A 25,040-nucleotide genomic window follows, 5' to 3' on the forward strand; every position below is an offset into this window, starting at 1 on the left:
TCAGTTCATATATTCCTAACGGATATGAATTTAAAGCATATAACTTTCCAGAAGTTCTATGGTAACTTCTGTATTTCAGACTCAAATACAGAGATTCCATAATTATGAAGAAACTTCATAATTATGAAGAAATAAGAGGGAAAAAGCATAGCATACCTATAATTACACCGGTATACACCTGTAATTACAGGTACTTGGAAGTGGAGGACCATAGTTTAAGGCCATCCTGGACTAAGTTACTACTGGACCCTATTTGAAAAACAAACTAAAACCAAAAGGACTGGAGGCATGGCTCAAGTGGTAGAACTGTTTGCTTCACACCATAAGGCTTTGAATTCAATCCCTAGTACTAAAAAAACCCCATAAAACAAAAATAGGAAAAAGAGAAAAAAAAGCACCTTGTTTTTGCCATCAGCAGTGTATTGATAATCTGCATTGTTGATCTTCCTGCGATGATAATTTGGCAATTTATGTCACTGGGCTTAACAAAAACAACAAATTCCTAAGGATGCTAAAATATGCTAAGAAATAAGAATGATGATACCCCAAAACGTGAATAATGATCCTATGGTTTCATTTACTTTAACAGAATGCAACAGTTTCTGACACATGTAACACTCCTATCTCCTCAGAGGAGACTCATAGTCAAGTAAAACATTACCCAACAGCCCACGTGCACCGGGTACTCTGTTAGATACCAGGTGACAGTGATGAGGAAAGAGCATCCAAGGCTCCAAAGTTGTGCACTGCCTAATTGGAGAGAACATGTCAAAGTAGGTAAGCTAAGTGAGACTGGCTACGCCACTAATAGAAGAGCAGAACAAAGGCACATGGCATAGAATGTTAACTAGGACACTGAGAAACAGGTAGGAGAGATTAAGTACCAACAGGATCTATACGAAGAGATCTTGTACACCTAAGGCAAACATCGTGAGTTATGGGGATTCCTTTCAAATCTCCAGCGATGGTCTCAAGAGACTCAAGAAATGGGATGGCAGTATGTTAAATACAATAATGCATAGTACATGCATAGTGACAGCTTTATAGAAGAGTTTATCAATCCATCTTGAATTCTCATGAACTTAAATCTATGTCTCTTGCCTTTAGAAGAATTAAGCAGATACTCTTGATAAGAAGCGCCAATAGCAATGTTAAGTGGGTGTAGTTGTGTGTTTCCTCTGCTTTCTTGTCTCTTTCTGCCTTTTCTAAGCAGGGTCCCCAAATCTGAATACCCACTTCTTCCCATCGACAATCAGTGGCATCCTGACTTTATTCTTCAAAGGTGAACACACAACCAGAAATTGTGAAAAAAATGAACATTTAAAAAAATAAATGGCAGACTCTCAGTTTTCAGTCAATTGTGTGGAGGCAGTTGCACTGGTGTTAACTCTTCATGAAATTAAAAATGTTGCCCGGATTTCAAATGCATCAGCTTTTTATAAATAAGATTTCTGATTCACTGACTGTAGTGAAATTTCTCCAGCTGCACTTAGAATTAACAATGCAGATAAACAAAAGGGCTAAATGACTGACTTGGTGGTAGGTGAACAGGTGGGAGATGCTCAGGGCCTAGGCACACAGGCAGGTGAACAGAAATTCCTATCCAGAAGATAAAGTGTCCACAGAGCAGGAGATACGGGAATAAAGTTGACCTTGAGGTCGCTGTCCTATCAATGATGAATACACTGAACATTTAGAAGATACTAATAAGGACTTGTTTTGAAAACCAGTGATGGTAACCTCTGGAACTACTTAGCAGATAAGAAGAACTGGCTAGGAGGGAATTATGAAGCCCAGTGACATGTTAAGAGGCACATTTCCCCATTAGGGTAAGATTGCAACTTGGTTGTTACTCACTTGCTAATGAAGTCATTGAATTCAGCGGACCATAGCTGGGGCTGCCTTAGTTTGGGTGGTGGGTTCCTAGAAAAAATAAGAATCAGGGTTGGATAGAGCACATTGGCAGGGCAGTGCAGTCTGAGAAGCATAACTAGATGGATTCCATGATTACTGCAATCACAGGTTCTGCCAGTATAAGGAGACTCCCATCCTTCTCCAGTTCAAAAAAAGATAATTAGCCACGAATCATTCTATTCTTTTGTTTTTGTTTTTGTTTTTACTTGGTCATGGGACTCTGGGCCTGAGCACTGTCCCTCAGCTCTTCAGCTCAAGGTGAGCGCTTTACCACCTGAGTGAGCCACAGCACCACCTCTGGTTTCTGGTGGGTAACTGGAGATAAGAGTCTCATGGACTTTCCTGCCCAGGCTGGCTTTGAACTGAGATCCTCAGATCTCAGCCTCCTGAGTAGCTAGGATTACTGGCATGATCCACCATCTCCCACCAATCATTCTTATTCTTAATATAAAGTGACAACTTCCTTGTTTCTCTGAAAACACTTGATAGATGACTCCATTTTTCCAACGATTAATTTTGTTTAGATTCTTATAAACTTTATTTCAGTGCCCCAAATAGGCCAATAAAAATATACCAATATAAAGGCTGAGCAAGATGATAGTGTGTCATTGTGTGTATGTGTGTGTGTGTGTGTGTGTGTGTGTGTGTGTGTATGTGTGCGTTTGTGTCCCAGTACCGAGGCTTGAACTCAAGGCCTGGGCTCTGTCCCTCAGCTTCTCACTCAAGACTGGTGCCCTACCATTTAAGCCACAGCTCCACTTCCAGTTTTTTGGGGATAATTGGAGATGAAAATTTCATGGATTTTCTTGCCTGGGCTGGCTTCAAACCAGGATTTCAGATCTCAGTCTTTTTGAGTAGCTAGGGTTATAGACACGAGTCAACTAGTGCCCGGCTATATTACTACTCATTTTATCAACTAAAAAGGTATAGATGATGTAATTTTTTTTCTTTTAAAGAATATTGCTTTTACCTGAGAGTCCCAAAGTAAGATATAATTGGTAGGCTAGAACAAGGTTGAGGGAAGTGAAGATTTTTCTTCTTGGGAGTCCTGCAGAAGTCCCTAGGACTACCCAGCATGCATTGAGGATGACCTAATATGGAACTATTCCCAGTGGGGAAAAGCTCTAAAGTAGAAAAGATGGTACAATAGACGGCAGTGAAGAGTTCTTTTGTTGCTGGATACACGAAAGGAAACCAGTCTTACAGAGTGTTCCAAAAGCAAGGAACTGGAAAGTATTATTAGCTGGAAAGTTATGAATGCCACTTAAAGGATTTTGTTATTAATTCACTTCATTTTTTAAGCCGAACAAATCTTTTCTTCTTTGGCACACCCATGCATACAAAAGAACATAACTGGAAAATGAGGCTAGTCCAACTCCATAATCAAGCAACATTGATCAACCGTGAGGGCTGCATTTGCTGAAGTGCTGCTTTTATGTTCATGCTAACAGCCCTTTGTTTTCATTAGTGGAATGGAAATACTTCGTCTTCAGTTCTGCATTACTCCTTAAATAGTTTATAAGGAAATTAATGTACAGTTTGTACAGGCTCAGTAAAGAAAAGTACAGCTACTCATCTATCCTAGATCATGCCTAAGCTCATTTCATAATTCTTCTGACTATTTGAAGATTGCTGATTAGTGCATTAAAACATTAAAAAAAAAAGTAGTTCTTTTTTTCCAGTAATCTTACTTTGTTTTCTTTTCTGTTCCCTGAAAATTTCTTTCCATGAGACTTACTAGCCTACCTGCAGTGAAACGAAGGTTTTGAGGATTTTACAAAGCTCAGAACTAGCTAGCTTTTCAGATATCTTTTTCAAGTAATTCTATGTTCAATAATCTCAGGATTTCATAGTGGAGATATTCTAATGGTACAAACAAGAAATAACCAACCTGCTACTGTTTCTAGAATCATTTGGCATACTGCCTACTACCAAGATATAATCTATCAGTGTTTGTCTTCCTTCTTCCATGTGGTATTGTCACCATGAATAATAACATTAGATTAGTTATGGTGATTTACATCACCATTAAAATGGCTCAGGAAGTACAATGCCTCCTCTCCCTGCTGAAGGATAAGAGGAGTTAGGAAACACAATTTTCCTCCTATATTCTTCAAATTTCTTGGAGCTTGCCTGCAGAAAGTTTCCCTCTCTTTTCAGTAAGTTTTTTATAGTGCAAAACCTGAGATTATACTGAGATTCTTAGGTAGATTATGTATATCTAAAGTGTTATGAGTCCAAATGTGCAGACAAGTAATTTAAGAGATAATTAAAACTAAATTAAAGCCAGTGCCAATGGAGCACAATTGTAATCCTAGCTAGACTAAATAGTTGAATGTATTTGAATGTTTCCTATTGAATATGAGAAGTCAAAGCCTGGAGGAAGACAAATGTGCTGTGGACTGTGGACCTGATGCCAGTCATCTGACCTTGGTATCTTGAAGAGTGCCCTCATGGGATGCAGGTCAGCCAGCGGGGGATCTCCATCGCCCAGCTCAATGGCGGTGATACCCAGGGACCAGGTATCACATCTGGCATCGTAAGTGGTATCTAGTTGCTGTTCGCATGCGATCACCTAGAAGACAACAATTAAAAAAAGAAAGGTGAAGTCTGTGACCTTAACAAGTATATAATGAAGTGTTTAGGATAAAACTTAAGTGTTTCAAGTGGAGAAAGTTCGATAGCGACAAGTAAAGATAAAAAGCAGCAATCTAAGGAGAAGAATCGGCAATACAATTACCACAAGAGGTGGTATTTTTATTCTGAGAACAGAGAGTATGTTGGCAGGTTTTCAAATGTAATGGAAGAAGCAGAGAAAAGGAATGTTTTTGTAAAGGTAAAACAAAAAGAGAAAGGAAACAGTATCCTTGCTAGAAAGGATCCCACACACAGCTAAAGATTGCACAGTGCCTGTCATTCCACAAACTCTACTTGAAGAATGGAGACATTCACCCGGGTGGAGAGAAAGAATGAATTCTCCAAAAACTAAGAGTGAAGTAAGTAGAGCAAGATAAACTTGATAACAGGCTAGCTGAAAGCCTGAATCTTTGTTGGCAATTTGGAGCTCAAGGTACTCATGGGAGGAATGAAACAAGTTAGGAGAAATGCAAAACAGTATAGGCCATCAAGAATAATAATGATAAAATAAACTGAGCAAAAATCAACATTGATGAAGATTTACCCACAGCTTATTGAAGCCAGGTTTAGAGACATGCCACTAACCCCAGGATGAAATTGACAGACGAGACAAAAAAGGAAGATTTGTTTCTGCAATATAATAAGACATACTTATATGTTAAAAATAACTACTCTAAAAATGTATTGCTGAATATGTCACTGACTACTGATGGCTTATAAATAATAATTGTTCATATCAATGATCACAAAATGGAAATTCAGCTGGGCACCAGTGGTTTACTCCTGTAATCTTAGCTGTTCTGGAGGGTGAGGTCTGAGGATCAAGTTGAAAACCAGCCCAGGCAAAAAACATCATGAGAGTCTTATCTCCAGTTAAACAGCAAAATAAATAAATAAATAAATAAATAAATTCCAGAAGTATGGCTCAAGTGGTAGAGCTCTAGTCTTGAGCAGAAAAGGGGTCATTGTCTAAGCCACAATACCTGCATAAAACAAAAAAAAAAAACACAAACCAACCCACACCAACAAACTGAAATTTACATTTTGAAAATAATTTTCACATTGATAAAACTGGGAGTCTTTAGCTTCTATTTCCTGAAGTAGGAGCAGGCAATGTTTCTGTTTTTTCCTATTTCTCCCTACTTTAACTCTGTTACACTATATATGAGAGACCCTGGCTAAAAACATTTTTTGTTTAAAAAAAGTAAATTTCACATTTTGTAAATGTCAACTCAGAAGGAAAAAAATGATTGGGGTGATGGCAAATTCGAGTTGTATTATTTAATTATAGTATTGTAAATTGATATGCAAAGTGTAACACTGAAGAGCTTGTTTCCAACATTTCTCCTCTTTATGACTCCATTAAACAGCAGAATAAACACACTTAATTTGTATGATGATACACTGGAATTTAACTGATAACCTTTGCACATATCCTTCAGAAAGGGGGACTCCTTCATAAGCAAGTCTTTATTCGTACTTGACACTAAATGCAATGACAGGAAGTCATCAAAATATAAGCCTATCATTTCATATGCTATAAATTTATAAACCCATCAGTGTGGTGTAAAAAGTAAAGAGAAGGCAATGATTAACACAACACCCAGAACAACACATTCATTCTACTGAGAAGACAGAATAGGGGATAGAGGCTGGAGACCAAGGCAAGAACTACACTCACTGGCAAGTTCATGAGCAAATATACAAGGAAGACACCAGCCAATCAATTCCAGGATTTGTAGGCCAATAATAAATATTTATGTAAATTATTTGTGTGTATAGATATATATGCATACATGCACACACATATATATACAAATATACATACACCATGCAGAGAGAGAGAATATCATTTTTCAGCCTAGTCAATCTGATGAGAGCATCATCATACACAGTGATTCTCAATCTTTCCTGCCAAAATGTCTTTAATATCAAGTAGAGCTAACAGTTAAAAATTACAGAGCATAACCCAAACCACGCATAAGTCCCAAGTTTTACATTAAAAATTCACATACCAAATACTCACCACAATATATTATTCATAACAACCCAAATGTCCCTGAACTGAATGGCTACACATAACATGATATATGTATATTCACTATATAATATATAATATAATATATAAAATATACTATATATAAAATAACATACATAAGTATATATAATTTATATCTAGTATAAATATACTAGGTATACTAGACATAAAATATATAGTATATATAATATTCCCCTGTGGTATATATTTATATAAACATTCGTCTGTATATGTGTATATATGCGTATGTATATATGTATACATGTATATGCACATATATACAATATGCATACACATATGTATATATGTACATATATACATATACAGGAAAATACTACTCAACTATCAAAAGGAATACTGGTAAATACTATCATATACGTGAACCTTTTAAAGGTAGCCAGATACAAAGGATACATATCATATGATTCCTTTTATATACAGTTCTCAGAACTGGCAAATTAATAGGGATAAAAGCAGATCAATAGTGGCTTAGGGTAGGAGAATTTAGAAGGAGATGGGAGTACTCATTACAGAACATGGGTTCTTTTAGGGGGAAAAATGTCCTAAACTTAGATTGTGGTGATGACACAAAATCCTGTGAACATACCCTAAAAAGGATAACATGATGCATGTTAAATGAAGGACTTGTATAGTATGTGACTTTTATCTCTAAAAAGCTGTTAAAAGTTTAAAATATATTCACATGACTTTTCCATTGCATTGAACAGTGTACCTGTGCCACAGAATAAAAAAGGCAGTTTTGTAATGCCATCACTCATTTTCTAGTAACATAATTATTCAGGAAAATAGATTCACAAACAGTGAGCCCCAGTTTGTCTGGGACATTCCTGGCTTGTGTTTGCTTTTGTGATCTTTATAAATACCACCTCCGTGTGTTCCCAAGGTGCTGTGATTTATACAAGTTGTGTGGTCACCTTCCATAGTCACAATGCACTCCAGTTTGAAAAGGATAGCTCTATGTAATTTATAATCTGATCATACCGTGTGAATTTAAATTAAAAATGCCCAATCAAGGATTTCACAGTTTAACTGATAATTACTTTCAACAAATTTGCTTCTAAGATTTTAAAAACACTGAAGTACTTCCATATCATTAAAGTGAATATATTATATTTGTTTACCTATTGCTCTCTCACTCATAGAAATATGTTATTTATCATGCAGCGGTGTTGAGTCAGAAGTGGTGACTTACACTTGTAATACCAGCTACTTAGAAGGTGGAGACAGGGGATTAGCTTAGGCAAAAAGAATGAGATTGTGAAAAATAATTATAGCAAGAAGGGCTGGGGGTTTAGCTCAAGGGTAGAGCCCTTGCCTAGCAAGTATGAAGCCTTAGGTCTATTTCTCAATTAAATTTCAGTTAATTCTTAATTAAAATTCTCAAGTCTAATTTGTTTAACCCTAAATGAAACAAATCAGAAATAACAGCAACAATAAAGACTACATCCTGAAGCTAGAAAGCTGGTTATCCAAAAATACTTTCTCCTTCAAGATTAGAAAGTACTTATAGATATATGAATATAATTTTACACAAAGCCCAAGCTTATATTTATATGACAGTTTGTCAAATTACAGTGAGCCTTTTTACTTCATATACAAGCCATTCATTTTCTAAAAAGGGAAGAACTTTCAGCTCTATTTAAGTTACCATAGGTTTGTTAATAATAAACAATAATATTTAAAAAATGACTGTCAAATACTTGCATGGTCAGGAATACTTTTCTAAATGGCAAACTTAAATATATGATTTTGACTTTGCTGCTAATAATGAACATAAAACATAATATTAGGGTATTGATTCTATAATGGTATAATTATATGTTCTATTATAATAATAGGCATATAACTATTTTTATTGACTTCCCATTTTTGTATACTTTTTGTTAATTTAAAAAGTACTAGTGAAAAATTAGAACAAACCATAAAGAAACTCATTTTTGATTCTCTTACTCAATTTTGGTTTTGTTTATATGACTATTCTTTGCATTTTTATTCTAACATGTAGTTCTTGTTCAAAAGCTTTTGAACCCATTGGATTTTTCAAAACTATTTCTTAAAATGATTTATACCCTACATATTTTCTATCAAATTTCCATTTTAACATTTTCATGTGAAATAATTGAATTGGTTTTCACATAGAAAGAGTGTACCAGGATTTAATCTTCAAACAAATTTAATTCGATGATCTTTGCAAATATGAATATGGCATTTGAATTACTTCTCCCTTCACTCCCTAGAAACTTATAATAAATAGCAGAGGATTTCCCAACAGTTACACAGAGAGTTTTCAAAAACAAGTGTTTTTTTCATTGATAAGCATAATTAAAAAAGATTACAAGGCATGAAACACTGACTGTGGAGAGAAGATGTGACTGCTGAAAACTTTCCCTTGGCTATTTTAGTACAGTTCATCCAGGATTTCCCTGTGGTTATGACAGAATCCATTAAAGCAGAGCACAGATGCCAGCAGGTGAGGGGAACTTGCCACACACGTTGGTGGACCTCAGTGTGAGTTCATAAAGCCAAGGGCCTAAGAACTTTCTATGAGACATAAATATCCACAGTGTGGATGTATGCGAAACAACTGGGGGTAAGTTTAAGGAAAAATTAAAATGACAAGTAATGTCTTTTCCTCTTTTTTCCTTGATTCATGTATAAACCCCATACCAAAAATAACAACACGGACCATTTCTTTTGGTATATTCCAGAATATGATAGAATACATATAGAAAGAAAAGCCAGAAAGGAGCAAATATTAAACCTGTCTTCTTCAACATGGCACCTTACCTCGGGGGCCATCCAGAAAGGTGTTCCTACGGAGGTGTTCCGACGGTGCCGGGTGCTGGTGAGCTGTGCAGACACACCTAGAAGACAGAGGTGAGATTATTTCTTGCATCGATGAGGCATGCAAACAGGTTCCAATCGGTAGCAATTTTCTTACAAATTTGTACTAAAATTCTACTCTCTCAAAGCTGCCCTGGACTTGAACTTCATGTGAGAAGAGCCAAAATCAGAGTCTCTGGATAGCCACAATACAGAAGGGTCTTTTTTTTTTTGATGGGGGGGGGGGTCCGGTCATGAGGCTTAAACTCTGGGCCTGGGCGCTGTCCCTCAGCTCTTCAGCTCAGGGCTAGCGCTCTACCACTTGAGCCACAGCGCCACTTCCAGCTTTTTTCTTTTTGCTTATGTGGTGCTGAGGAATCAAACCCAGGGCCTCAGGCATGCAAGGCAAGCACTCTACCACTGAGCCACCTTCCCAGCCCCAGAAGGGTCTTATTAGGTGCTATTGTTTTCATATCTAAGTCCTAACCATCCCTAAAGCCTCAGCTGAGGTATCAGTTTTTTCCCATTTGGCTTCGAACCTTTCCTCACTATACTAATTTCTACTTCCTTGATTGTTCTATATTTTAAAGTCTTTGTACTGTTATAATTCTTGCTTTCTCCTCCATTTCTCTATTGACAAATTCTGATGAATTTGAGAATACATTATATGCTATTCTACACATAATAAAGTGACTTGTGAATATGCATAATTATTTGTCTATCCACCTTGGGCAAATCATATAGGATATGACTGGATGTTTCAAATTAACATTTATTTAAACCAGTATCATTCATATAATCAGTTCACCTCTAAATATTTGAGTTACTTTTTGTGCCAATACTAGGGCTTAACCTCAGGGCCTGGTGCTCTTAGTTGGGGTTTTCAATCAAGATTGTCAGTCTACCAGTTGGACCTCACTTCTGCTTCTCACTTTTTACTGATTAATTGGAAATAAGAATCTCACAGACTTTTCTCTCCAGGCTGGCTTCAAAACTCTATCCTTAGATCTTGGTCTCCTGGGTAGCTAGGATTGCAGGTGTAAGCGACCACTGATTCTTGGTATTTAATTTATTTTTAAATTGATACACAAAATAGAAATGCTATTGGTATTTGTGGGGAACCGTATAATGTATATGTGTAACTTGTATAATGTTTAAACCATGTTAAACATATCTATATTCTCAGGCACTTACCATTTCTTTATGGAGACACATTTAGAATCATTCCTTCCAGCTTTCTGAAATATATACAGTACATGATCTCTATCTGCAGTCATCCTACTGTGAAATGGCACATCAGATCTTTTGCTCCATCCATCATTCCTATCTAATTAAAATCAGTCTTTTTTCTTTTAGAGAGATTATAATTTGAAATCTACAACAAAGAGCTATCTAACTAAATATTTCAGTCACATCATTCCATTATTTCCTCCTGGTGAGACACATGCTAATTGGCCTCCAAGAGAATTGGGAATAGGGTCTTTGTCTCTCTCTCTCTCTCAATTTTCATATACCTGCTCCTTACACAAGGTTACCTCTGAATGTACAGTGCTCTTAGCTTTCACCTGCCCCAGACTTCATGGATTAGACACAAACCATGAGCTTTTGCATCCTTATTTCACACTTTTTCCATTTTTCATTCCTGACCCTGGGGTCACAGTAGTTTTAGGCTCTTGCTATTTATCTGACAAGCCAGGTACAAGGAAGCACTTACTGAGATTTTTTTTAAAGTGAGGATATATGCGATTTCTTCAAGATGCAATTTGATGTTTGTTGTGAGATTCAAAGACTAGATTTGGCCAATGGGCATTTCAGTAGTGGAAACTTTGGGCAGAGGTTTGGGTGGCTATGTTCTAATTTCACATTAGCCGTATCCCTTAGCAACTTGCACCCGTGTGTAAGTTCTGTCCTTTTTATGGCCTTCAAGATTTTCATATATATATATATTTATACATAATATTATATATTATCTTTGAGAAGTTGTACAAAGGAGTTGCCATTAGAAATGCAGTGCATGAAAACAATGCATCTTGTATTCGTTTACCACTCTCCCTCATCTCTCTCAACTCCATGCCTTCCCTCAGTTTTCTTAATTTTGTAGGATATGCATTGAATTTTATGACTGTGTTCTCTCCCTTTCTCTCTTTATTCACCTATTTCCTCTTCCATTGAACCCACCTCCTACATTTCTACTACTGATTTCCTGGTATTTATTTTGTTGGACTGTGAGTTAGTCTTTCTAAGGAATTACACCATTTGAGTTCTCCCCCGAATCTACCATATTTCTGTTAATAATTTGTATACACTTGCAAATATATGCAAAATTTTCTTTTTAAAAGTTCATTATTTGAAAGAAAAACATGATCACTAATTACATAATTTTTCCAATTCAAAGGCAATTATCTAATCAATACTTGGAGGATCTTCCTTAAATACTTTTAAAGAGAATATCTTCAGACAGAGAATCACCCCTTAATATCACTTATCTCTCAAATCTGTCTTCTGCCTCTTCTGATTCTTTAGACACTTTTCATTTCATTAAATTTAAACCTAAATAGTTTGCTTTGTTTTTCCCCTAGGAATTAGAAGCAATATAGTAAGGTGGATTTTTATGATAGTGTCAGAGTATAGTAATTTATTTGTATAAGTGGGAAAATGGATTTTAAAAGCAAATTTAATTTAAAATTGGTTCTAGCTGGAAGGGGTGACATTGATCAAGAGGCACTTACTTATAAATTGACATGTTGATTTGAAAGTCATGCGTATAGCTACCTGAAGATAAAAAATAAGTAGAAATGAAAAAAGGCTCTAAATTTTAAAAAATTGATTCTGAGAATTTTAATCTATGAAAAAGTATATTTGATCTTTGATGAGTGGTTCTATCTCAATTTTTTAAAGATAACTGAAGAATTCAAATGTCATTGAAATGAGATGTGAAGAAGAGCAAATATAAAACCCAACCAGGCAGATATCAAGTTTTGCTCCTAGCAGGAAAATTATATTCTAGATTAATCAACATTCTTTTCTTTCTTTCTGGACATGAACTGCTGTGTTTTTTTTTTTACATCATCCTAGAGTCAGGATGTACAGATCAAGATGGCTAGAAGGATTCTCGCTCACAGAAGGATAGGATAAAAGAGTTTTGAGATGGTGGCAGGTGACACAGATTGTCACTCTTTTTCTTAGAAATGTAACTCTATCAAGATGCATTATACTCATAAATTGGCATGTTGAATTGAAACCCCTTTGTATACCTAGTTGAAATTAAAAAGAAATGTGATTTGGGTGGAGACACTTATGGAGGGAATGAATATAGTTGCTACATACAGCAGCAAGGCCTTTGGCCTAAGTCCAGGATCTTTCCCTGCCAAGGCCCAGAGCAGCCCCAGTTCTCTTCTTAGGAGGTCAGAGGGTCAGTTTCTTCTGTGAGCTGTGGTTTTTAGTATCCCTATCTAAGTGAATCAGAGTTAGTTTCTGTTGTTTAAAACAAAGGAACCCTAAATGCAAACCCCAGGGCTTTGGTATCTACAATTAGCAAATTAACAACAATGCTAGTCAATCATGAGTTTATAAAGGTTAATATATGAGATCATATTATATGTACATATTTGTATTATTATTCAATTAAGAATTTTGTAGGACAAACATTTGACCTTCAGGTTTTCCCATCTTTCTTTTTTTGCCTTCCTTCTTGACTCCTCCCTCCCTCTCTCTCCTGCTCTCCCTCCCTGCTTTCCTCCCTCCCTTCTTCCTTTCCTTTCCTTTTCTTTCCTTTCCTTTCTTTCCCTTTCCTCTTTTATTTCCTTTTTCTTTCCCAGTACTGATACTAGAACTTAAACTCAGGGTCTCATATTCTTGCTTATTAGCTTTTTCACTCAAGGCTGGTGTACTGTCACTTGAGTCTCACCTCTGCTTCTGACTTTTTGCTATTAAGTTGGAAGTAAGAGTCTCTCGGGCTGACTTGAAGCATCCATCCTCAGATCTCAGTCTCCTGAGTAGCTAAGATTCTAGGTGTGAGCCACTGGTACCTTACTGGCCTTCAAATTATTTAATCAAATATCCCACATAAGAAAAAGAATATTGAGTAAGTTTACTGCATGTAGTACAAAGGCATATATTAATACATTAAGAAACTTATTAGTGAGAGTAATTTAAGGGATGGATATAATTATTTCTCAACTCTAATTATACATGGTACACATACTAGTACTAATGGCAAAAGAAGTATGAGGGTAATGGATCAACCACCCTCATAATCTCAGATATTACATGGAATCTATTGTCATCCTGCAGAAAGATCTTTTTACACATTTCCTGTAAGTGACTTGAATGATAAAAAAGAAAATAAAATCAACTCAGAACACAAAAAAGGAAAACACAAAGACCCGAACAGTTTTTAAAAAAATGTAGCTGGGCACCGGTGGCTCATACCGTGGCTCACAGTTCAAAGTCATCCAGGGCAGGAATGTCTGTGAGACTCTTATCTCCAATAACCACCAGAAAACTGAAGTGGTGCGGTAGCTCAAGTAGTGGAGCGCTCACCTTGAGCTGAAGAGCTGAGGGACAGTGCCCAGGCCCAGAGTTCAAGACCCATGACCAAAAAAAAAAAAAAAAAAAAAAAAAAGAAAAAAGAAAAAAACTGCGACTAGGTAGAAAAAGAAATTCTTAAGACTCTTAGATAACTTACATTAAAAGCAAAACCAGCATCTAACTCTAACAGTAACAGAGGAAAGTAGTAAATTTCACTGATTTTTAAAAAAAATGTTTCTGTAATGACTCTGATACTCCAACATTACTTTATCAACTCCAATGTGTTCAAACCTAAAAAGCAAATTAATAGTCATAAAACAGAACTTGTTGACTTATAGGTTAGCAAAATTAAGCTAAGTCATTTTCTTGGGGATGAGAGGCATTTTTACCTAGCCTAATTTCCCACCAGAAAAATAGCTAAGAAGATTAAAGCATGTAAAATTCTCCTCAAAATGATTGACATAAATTACTTTAAAAGGCCACAGGGATTCAAAGTATGCATGTACCTGCCCTAGGAAAGAAGAAAGATTAGGAAAATCATTTTGTCCAGAGACCAACTAATGGAATAAGTCACCAAAAATCATTTTTGTCCAGAGAGCAACTAATGGAATAAGTCATGAAAGTGAATAGTTACATAATCACCACAAGAGAAGATGCTGAAGGGTGGAAAATTCCAGCCAGAAAGTTAGGTTAGAGAGAGGATATAGAAAGGAACAGGAGGCCAAAAACAGATCAGAGCAGAACAGCAAACAAGCAAGAGGAGGGGGCACTAATCCATTAAGAGTCACAGCCAAGGGAACACCACAGAGCTTTATGTTAATGATCCTTCCCCCCCTTTGCTTTGCTAGGGAATTTTCAGGCTATTTTAGGCCCATCCAGCAAGGCTTCCTGGGCTGTTTGGTGGCTGTACCATTTTCCTATTGCGTAAGTCCTTCTCCCAGGGAGAGAAATGTACAGGCTTGCAGTAGAACTTGCAGCCAACAGTTTTCTCATAGTCTTAGGGAGACAGTGGAAATTTCAAATACATGGTTTCTAAGACAACTTTAGCGAACCTAATTTGTTACGCCTCACACGGCTAAATCCTTAAAAACAAAATCCCTTGGAAATGAGAATTGAAGTCAGAAAAGTGTGGTATTTTGACACCACAAAGAGGCCATGAAATGTGTTCTATCTTCTAATATTATGTTGAGGTGGCCAAGACAGTGGTTCATGTTAAATGTCCATTTGCAAGTCCATGGTCAGTAAACACAAAAAAGACAAATAATAAATCATTTCAGTGCTGAGTTATCTAGAGTAGTAAAGATCAAAGCAGATACAAAGGTGAATGTTGCTTTCTAGAGAGTGGGGGGGGGGAGGGAGAATAGGGTCATTGTTCCATGAGTATGAAGTTGGCACTGCTAAGTTACACAATAATGTGAGTGTATTTAATGGTTACTCACTTCAAATAGTTCGGATGGTAAATTTCATGCTACATATCATACTACATTAAAGAGGAGTTAACTTAAAAAAGTTAAAACGTATGGAAACCACATTTGATATTCTTGAACTTAATATCTTAAATGATAGCCAAAATTCTTCCTAGATTTAACACTTCATGCATCTCTAAGATGATTCAAGGTGATTCAGTCTAGTCATCCCTCCTCCCAATATACTTGTGAGTTCCCTTGAAAAGTCCATCCTTTCTGGGTATTGGTGGCTCACGTCTATAATCCTAGCTACTCAGGAGGTCCAGATCTGAGGATTGCCATTCAAAGCCAGCCTAAGCAGAAAAGTCTATGAGACTCTTACCTTTAATTAATCACTAAAAAGCCATAAGTAGAGCTGTGCCTCAAGTGGTAGAGTGCTAGCCTTGAGCATAAAAGCTCAAGGATAGTGCCTAAGCCCTGAGTTCAAGCCCCAGGACTGGCACATATACACAAAACAATGTCCATCCGCTCTCCAGTCTATTTGGTTATACCCCTTGCCTTTGCTTTATGTATGATCTTGTTCCAGCACATGCTTAACATACACATGGCCCAGTACCCAAAGAAAAACCTAGACTTAGCTCATATCTCACAATGGAAAAAGTGAGATGTTTTTCTGAAGACATGAATATCAAACTGCTTACTGCTTTCTTCTTGGCTTTGGACATATGAATCATGCGCGCTAAGCTATCTTGAGCCATTCAATTAATTTTACTTTTATTTATGTATTATTTTTTTCTTTTGCAATGTTGGGGATCAAACCTAGGGCATTGTTCCTAAGAACAAACATTCTACCATTGGCCTACATATCCAGCCATGTACCATTCCATTTGTAATGATTAAGCACCTTTGAGTTTCTGTTCAGTACTAAATCTCAGTTGTAGAGAGCTGCATTCATAGCACACCCTCAGCACTGATATTTTATTTTTTGTTCTTTTTTGCCCAATGACCTCTGTCATTCTGCTCTACCATTAAAGTCTGTTCTTCTAAAGCTCCTCAAGAATTAAAATTTTACACCTGAAGACTTAGATAATTTATGATTCTAGTTCAAAATACTTATTTATAAAATAAGGAAAATGAAAAAGGCTATGAGGCAAAAAAATAATTCTATAAGCGATGAAAGCCCTTTGGTTCACTTAAAGTTCTCACAGTATGGAAAGGCACACTTAGAAACTAATATTAAAATTTCGATATCTACTTGTAGGTAATTTGGTTTTTGTGTTATATAAATCCCTAAAGTTTTCTCTTATCTATTGCTAAGTAATGAAACAACCCTTTCAAAATATCTGAAATCCACTCATAATTACTCATAATTATAGACTCTTTTTGGTATAATCTATGTAATTCAATTTCAACAACTAAAAACTATACTTTTAAATAGCTCCCTAGGCACAAGGAAATACATCATCAAACACCACCACCACCAGTTTGCCTTACTTCTTCAATAGCTGTCTTGGAATAGCTTTTGCAAAATGAGAAGTCCCAGGGAACTAGTTTGAACTCACTTCCTGGCCCATGGCTAACTGGATCCGAAACTAGTATTTGATTCAGTTTGGACTAACTGAATTGCTTCTCCCACTTGAAATTCCTTTTGATTTAAGGTGCTGAAAATCCAGCTCACATAGCTGTTGGCCTTGGACCGATAAGGTCAGACAGATTATGGAGAGGGCAACTGCTGTCAGAATGAGTTTGTGCAACATGTTAAGGCTGAATGGTCTGCAGACACTTCTAGAGATGCAGAGGAGGGCCAACACTCTCCTGATCAACTCTTCCCTTAGTGTCACTCTTCCTATCTATGACATTGCCTTTTCTATCCCTCCTGTTTTTTCAGCTAGTTTGGATTTCTGGTCCTTGCAACTTGAAGACCCTTGAAGACCCTTTTCTTTTTGGTTAGTTGTGGGGCCTGAATTCTAGGTCTGGGCCTCAGCTCTTCAGCTCAAGGCTAGCACTCTACCACTTGAGCCACAGCACCACTTCTGGCTTTTTCTGCTCATGTGGTGCTGAGGAATCAAACCCAGGGCCTCATGCATGCAAGGCAAGTGCTCTACCCCTGAGCCACCTTCCCAGCCCCAAAATATACATTTTTTTACAATGCACAATAGCATCATTCAACTTGGCAAAATGTTTGGCTTGGAACATTTGAGCCCATAAGCTTCACTAGAATCATAACACTATAAAAGAGTCTACTTATCGATGGTCTGCCTTGAGGTAGCAAAAGAATTATAAACATCATTTCTCTCAAATAAGGCAAGGTTCATCTTCCTAAAGCACAAAAATAATATTCTAGCTAAAGTATTGATTTTTGTGTAAGGAGGAAAAAGTCTAGAGATTTGTCAGCTTTTTTTTTTTTTTGCATTTTTACATTATTATTGTGAAGGTAAGTACAGGGATTTATAGTTACGTAAGTCAGGTATTGGACGGTGTCACCCTTTCTCTCTCCCTAGGTTTTCCCTCCTGTCTCTACCCACAAGTTATATAATTCATTTTCACCGTAGTGTCTCGTGAGTATCACTTCTACATCTGTTTACCCTTTTTCTCACCATTTTGTGTCCTTCCCCACCTTATCTTCCCATAGACAGATAAACCAACAAAGAAGACAAAAGGAAGAGAAAACAAAAAACAGCAACAAAGAAAAAAAAACCTCTTGTTTCCATTTCCTGGAGTTCATTTCAATAAATGCATTTTATATGATCAGATGCACATAGCTCTTGAGCCTTTGTGATCCTCTCCTAAGAATATCCTCCTTTGATCTAGCTCTGTGTGAATGCCTAGAGATTTGTCAGCTTTTAAACATGGTTTTTTAGTTTTTAGTTTTTTCTTTCAATATATGACTTCCTTATATAAAGTACTAGCTCTCAGATTTTCAAGATTGATAATACTGAATTTCTGTATGTATGTGCATGCACACATATGTATGGAAATGCCTACATGTATGTATTTATTTTATTTCCATGATTAATCTCTAACTACTCTATAGTTGTTGTTTTTCTTAATATTTTAAATTTTGACCTAATTTCAACCTTAGAGCAATGTAGGTATAAAGACATACATTTTGTTTCTGACCCATTTAGGGTCCCCTAGGTTCCCCATTAGGTTCCCCTTCTTCCCTGTATACTTTAGTTTGTACTTACTACAAATAAAGACGTTCCTACCTCAAAGCCATCAAAACCTGCACATTTATCATTGGCCCATTTCTATATCTCATTTTCATGTTTCATGTACCAAATACATCCTTTACAACCAACCAACACACACACACACACACACACACACACACACACACACACACACACACACACACACACACACATCTAACCCAAGATTATGTACTGCTTTTAGTTGCTCTGTCTCTTTAATGTCCTTCCCACTGATGTACTCCCTCAACTTGTCCTTGAATCCCATGACCTTGAAATTTGTAATGGTTTATTTGGGTTGTTGGATAATTCTTCACGATGTTATGTTCGGCAGGATGGTCAGATGTGATGGGGAGGTCTTCTTATTGCATCCTGTTACCTGGTGTGATTTATGTTTGTCTCATTACTAGTGATGTTCACTTCACTCACTTGATTAATATATGTTTGCCCTAAGAAGTTACCCTCATTTTTTCTTTTGTAATTAACCAATCTATTGTGGAGGGATACTTTGAAATGATGAGGCGATCCTGTTTCTAATCAAAGCTTATTCCACTAGTGTTGGTAATCCATTAAAGTTCTGGGACAAATTGTTAATTAGGATGATGGCTGAATAACAATGATTTTTTAAAATTCCATTATCATTTCTACACTCTTCTGTACTATGAAACTTTTGTTTCTCTTTGTTCATTTATTTATATGTAGCCAGTAGAGATTAATGGACTTGCATTTTGTTGAATTTGTTACACTTATTACTATTATTAGTATTGTTATTTTGATATTCAGTCTGTCCCAGAGCTGGTCAGTGAAAATTGCTTCAGGTTGACAACCATATCCCTTTAACATGTCTCCATATGAATATATTTTTTAAATTTTATTTTCAACACAGTAAGTTTAGGTTATCTCAACCTTTCTCAAAGAATTCTTGATTTCTTTTATTCGAGAATTATATTTTAAAAGAAAATGTTACCTATATAACTTAAGGGTAGAGATGAGAAGGGAAAAGGGGGGAAGAACAAAAAGATAGGGATGACGTTGATCAAGAAGCTTTGTACTCGGGGCTGGGAAGGTGGCTCAGGGGTAGAGTGCTTGCTTTGCATGCATGAGGCCCTGGGTTCGATTCCACAGCACCACAGAAGCAAAAAAAAGAAAGAAAGAAAGAAAGAAAGAAAAAAGCCAGAAGTGGCACTGTGGCTCAAGTGGTAGAGTGCTAGCTTTGAGCTGAAGAGCTGAGGGACAGCACCCAGGCCCAGAGTTCAGGTCCCACGACTGGACCAAAAAAAAAAAAAAGAAGCTTTGTACTTACAACCTGACTTATGGAATTGTAACCTCTGTGCACAACTACTTAATAATAATTATTATACTATATGTAAGTCATAGGTATAGCGTATAGGGTAGAGCTGTAGTTCAAGTGACAGAATGGTTGCATCACAAGTATGAAGCTCTGTGTTCAGTCCTCAGTACCGCAAAAACAGCCAACCAACCAAACCCAGAGCTAAGGGCGTGGTGTCTTTTCTCTTGGGCATCATTGTTCCCAAGATCTCCTTGTGAAGACAAAAGGTAACATACACACATGTACATATTCCACATATATGTATCATTGCATTTACTTTTACATCTATTTATATAGATTGAAAACTATGAGTTCATAATGTACCTACAGTTCCAGTCCAAGGCAACTGGATTCAGTTTCCTCCCTTTTTACATTTACATTTCTTTTATCAAATGGCCACAAACCTGGCTCCTATTATCTTCAGCATATTCCCTGAAGGACTTAAACTCCCAGATTTTGTGTGTGTGTATGTTGGTGTCAGAATTTGAGCATAAGACTTCTTGTTCTCACTTGGCTTGCTAGCTCATGGCTGGTACGCTAACAGTTCGAGACATTCTTCCATTTTTGCTAGTTAACTCAGTGACTTCTTTGCCTTAGCTGTCTTTGAACCATGATCCCCAGATCTTGGCTTCCTGAGTGTGAAGGATTTTAGGGATAGGTGTGAGCAACTGGTGCTCAGCTGGGCCCATTGGATTCCCTATGTAAATGCCTTCTTCATATCACTCTGCCTATGACAACACATTGGGGGTAACATGGGGTACCACGTGGATACCCTTCTTATTCTATTTGGGGATCCAACATCTCATCCCAGGTTACCATTATTGACGTTCCTCCAGCAAGGATGCCTTCTTCATGCCTGTCAGCTCCAAAATGTACAATGAACTGCAGCCCTGCTCCCATGCTTGCTTGTTCCACTTAGTGGCTTTTGTTCTGATTTCCTCAGGAAGAAAGGAGGGAATGAAGGATACTCCCTAGCTTTTATGTTCAGGTGTATATACTCACTTGATGCTAACAAGTGGGTTATTAATGAAAAAACCCACAACTTCTTTTTGACCTACATTATGCACTGGGGATTTGCTCTAAAATGGGACATGAAGGAAATAAGAGATTTAAAGCTATAAAATACTCTGTCATAAGCACGAGGTCTAAATAAATCACACAAAGTACGTTCTGTACTTCAATATTGAAATGTTAACTCTCCTATTAGAAATGAAGTTCCCCAGAGAAAACTCCATAGAAATGAGAACTTGGGACTGCCCTTTAAATTTAGTCCCTTTTTTATTTTCTATTTGACATGGGGACCGCTTTTTCAGACATCAGGTGACTTGCCTAAAGGGGTTTATCTCCTGGGAGATAGTATTATTTATTGACTGCTCATATACCAGTGACTGCTAATGCATTTCATGCATAGTGTTTACAAGCTCACTTGTCTTTTTATTTGCTCTCTAAGGTGTCTGCTGGTTTTCTGTAATAGTGAATCCCACTTAAGGAAGAAAAAAATAAAAGGCTTTCTTAAAGGCCATATTCATGACTACTATGAGCAAATCGAATGTTGCTTTTGGTGTGATTTGCTTGACATTTAAAGCAACATGTGACTCTTTCAGAGTGCTATTAAAAAACAAAACAAAACACAATGAGGCATTATTTAAATAATCCCTTATCGAGTACTTACTATGCATATAGCATTGAGTATGAAGGTAGGTTGGAATATTGTTTCCAGGCAACGGTAATAGCTCAGATTTTTCAGAATTACCTTGGGCCAGTAATTATACATTAAGTAGTTTGCTTCTATCATCCCATATTATCTTAACAGTGACCAAGCTCATAAGCAAGAAACTACTCTTTTATTCTATGTGTTGTAGATTTATTGAAGGGCACTGATGTATTGAAGAAATGAACTTTCTTATGATCACATGATTGCATAGAAGGTCTTCCCTCTGGTGGGAAAGTGACAGGCCCAATAGAAGTCCTGTCATTACAAATCCAAAGTACAACAGAGCATCTGTCAAGTGAAACATGGGATTAACACAGTCTGACAACTCTCTGGCTGGCTGAAGTGTATGGTGTTGGGGAGGCCGTCAGTCAGACAGAGGTTAGACAAGTACAGGGTAGGGGAGTTTATATGCAGAGAAAGTGGCATGTCTATAACTGGTTTCTCTGTATCTTGGATACACAAAGAGATTTGTCTTCTCTTCATTTTTCTTGTAGTGTGTATGCGTGTGGTGTGTGTGTGTGTGTGTGTGTGTGTGTGTGTGTGTGTGTGTGTGTGTGTGTTCCCACACACACACGCGCATGTGTGTGAGTCAGTCCTGGGGCTTACACTCATGGCCTGGGCACTGTCTTTAGTTTTTTTGCTCAAGTACTCTACTACTTGAGCCACAGTTCCACTTCCAGCTTTTTGGAGACAAGAGTTTCACAAACTTTCCTGCCTAGGCTGGCTTTGAACAGTGATCCTCAGGTCTCAGCCTCCTGTGTAGCTAGGATTACAGTTATGAGCTACCACTAACACCTGGGAATTTTGCTGTAACTATTATGGCCTCTCTTCTAGCACCCTCCCCCAATTCCTAGGAGGGAAGCTTAGTCAAATCCAACAAATCTGGAAGTCCTTTTAGGCAGACTTCAATCTCTCATGGATAAAACTGTTTCCTCGGTCTCTCAAATGGCATCCCTCCTCCAACCTTGAGGAAACGATATTCAACTTACACTCAATGAACTGCTATACCTGTAGCATTAAGTCTACAAAATACACTAAGACAACATTTTGCTCTCACCAACTATTTATCTATATTACTAAGTATCTTTATTTATCCAGAAAGACCCAAGAGATAATCCTGTGTAATAAATTGAATAATAGAGACATTCTGACATGGTAAAAGGACAAAGGTGGGCCACTGTACCCAGCTGGAAAAGGAGAAAAATGCCTGCAGGATACTAGAAGTCCTAGAATACTGTCACCTACTCTTTCAGGAGCAGTAGATTAGTAGGGACTATATAAGAGAAAGTTCTAGAAAACATCTTCCAAATTGAAAAATAATTATCCAAATGAACAAATGATATTAGTTTTGGTGCCTTTGGTGGTACTACAAAAATCTCCAATGGGCTTAGGAAATAAAGAATTTTAGTATTTCACAAACTTTTAAAGACCAGAGAAAAAGCAGGCTTCAAGAGTTGATTGACCTGGTGGCTCTCTTATGTCATCAAAGATCCCTATTGCTCCCTTTCTCAGCTCTGTCTTCATCAGGACAAAGCCCCTCGGTCACAAGTGAGAGACCACATTTCAGGTATTGTGATAAGACAGTCTCAGGAGAGGAGGAAACCATCTTTCTCTGTGTCTCTGTGTTAGGAGAGAGGAAATATTCTCAGATGACCTTTAAAAATTTCCCCTCATATCGCAGAATCTTGGATTTAGCAATAAATCCATCTATAAAGCAATCACTACTTGTGGCCAAGGGATTATAATTATAGGCTTAGACTAATCATTTAATGGGGTGCTATTTGGGAGGATAAACCATCGACATTATGGTGTTTATGGTATTTGTACTTAAGCCAGGTGAGCTGAAAACAGGAGCCTTGTCATTTGCCATCTCAGCTCAGGTCTTCTTAACTCATGGAGATATGGATATTTCTCCCTTACCCCATTTTCTTTTTCTTTTTGTCAGTTGTGAGGCTTGAACTCAGGGATTGGGCACTGTCCCTGGGCTTTTTTTTGCTCAACACTAGCACTCTACCACTTTGAGCTACAACACCACTTCTGGTTTTCTGGTGATTAATTGGAAGTAAGAGTCTCATGGATTTTCCCTGCTAGGGCTGGTTTTGAACCTTGATCCTCAGATCTCAGCCTCTTGAGTAGCTAAGATTATAGGCATGAGCCCCCAGCCCCCAGATTCCCCCTAATTTTAATGAGTAGAAAAATGAACAGCTGGTGGAAAATGGTCATACCACTTCAAACTAGTTCATTGACACTTATGTTCATTTAAACAAAACTTACCAAAATCTACTAGCTTAACTCCACCTTCAGTGGTCAACAGGATGTTATTTCCTTTTACGTCTCGATGAATAGTTTTGTTGTTGTGAAGATGCTGAAGTCCCTAGCAAGAGGGAAACATAATGAATGTCAAAACATCAACAATAAGACATTTCTCAGATGACGCAGATTTGCAAAATCAATAGGAAGCACACGTTGAAATTAGCATTCATATACTTAAATAATTCTCTCCCAGTCAAATCAAAGGACATCATTTCATCTTTGGGCCCACACAAATAGAGCATGCCCCATAGTTCTTTAATGGCGAGTATACCAAACATATCAGAGTTTGTATTTAATCCTGCATCAATAAATACCAAGGTAATTGTATTTTTCTAAAAACTATAATCTACATTTTGTGTGTGTGTGTGTGTGTGTGTGTGTGTGTGTGTGTGTGTGTGTGTGTGTGTGTGTGTGTTTGCTGGTTCTGGGCCTTGAACTCAGGGTCTAGCTCTCTTTTGGCCTTTTCTACTTATGGCTGGTACTCTACCACTTCAGCTAAACCTCCAATTCCAGAACTGACTTCTTTTTGTGCCCGTTGTTGGGCTTGAACTCATGACCAGTGCACTGTCTCTGAGCATTAAAAATAATAAATGTTTGTTATGAGATTAAGGTGTTGTACAGAGGGGTTACCATTCCCTGACCTATTTTTGCTCAAGGCTAGCTCTCTACCACTTAAGTCACAACTTCACTTCTGTCTTTTAGTTGTTATTTGGAGATAAGAGTCTCACAAACTTTCCTGTCCAGGCTGACTATGAACAGTTATCCTCAGATCTCAGTATCATGAAATACAGATGTAAGCCACCAATACCTAGCTCAGGATTATTTTGAAATTAGAACTACCTCTTGAGAATGCACAAAAAAACCCATAAATAGCCTTACCATTAATGCTTCATGTAAAATATAGGCAATCAGAAGTTCACTCATTCTTTCACCCCTCCTTAGAAATCCTTTCACAAGATCTGTCACAGATCCACCATTGCACAGCTAGAAGGAATATTTCAAGATAGACATTAACACAGACATGATGATATTCTAACTTTGTGATAGAAAAGATCTTCCTAAAACATTAAAAATAATCATTCCAATATTCTGTTTCAAATGATGACTCTCATTATCTTTATGA

The 25,040-nt window shown here is 37.1% G+C and overlaps 1 protein-coding gene across 1 annotated transcript in view; it reads right to left on the reverse strand.

Moving 5' to 3' along the window:
• The window catches only part of Myo3a (myosin IIIA), a 156,592-nt gene that overhangs the window by 111,071 nt on the left and 20,481 nt on the right, over positions 1-25,040 (reverse strand). Inside the window, exons 3-7 of the mRNA XM_069998310.1 lie at positions 24,797-24,901; positions 23,879-23,978; positions 9,398-9,474; positions 4,344-4,489; positions 1,858-1,923 (exon numbers count right to left, since the gene is read on the reverse strand). Of these exons, the coding sequence (XP_069854411.1) occupies positions 1,858-1,923; positions 4,344-4,489; positions 9,398-9,474; positions 23,879-23,978; positions 24,797-24,901 (494 nt within the window). The remainder of the gene's footprint in view (positions 1-1,857; positions 1,924-4,343; positions 4,490-9,397; positions 9,475-23,878; positions 23,979-24,796; positions 24,902-25,040) is intronic.

This window comes from Dipodomys merriami, unplaced genomic scaffold, assembly GCF_024711535.1.
Source record: "Dipodomys merriami isolate MVZ:Mamm:240054 unplaced genomic scaffold, mDipMer1.0.p SCAF_51, whole genome shotgun sequence".
Taxonomy (NCBI): Eukaryota; Metazoa; Chordata; class Mammalia; order Rodentia; family Heteromyidae; genus Dipodomys; species Dipodomys merriami.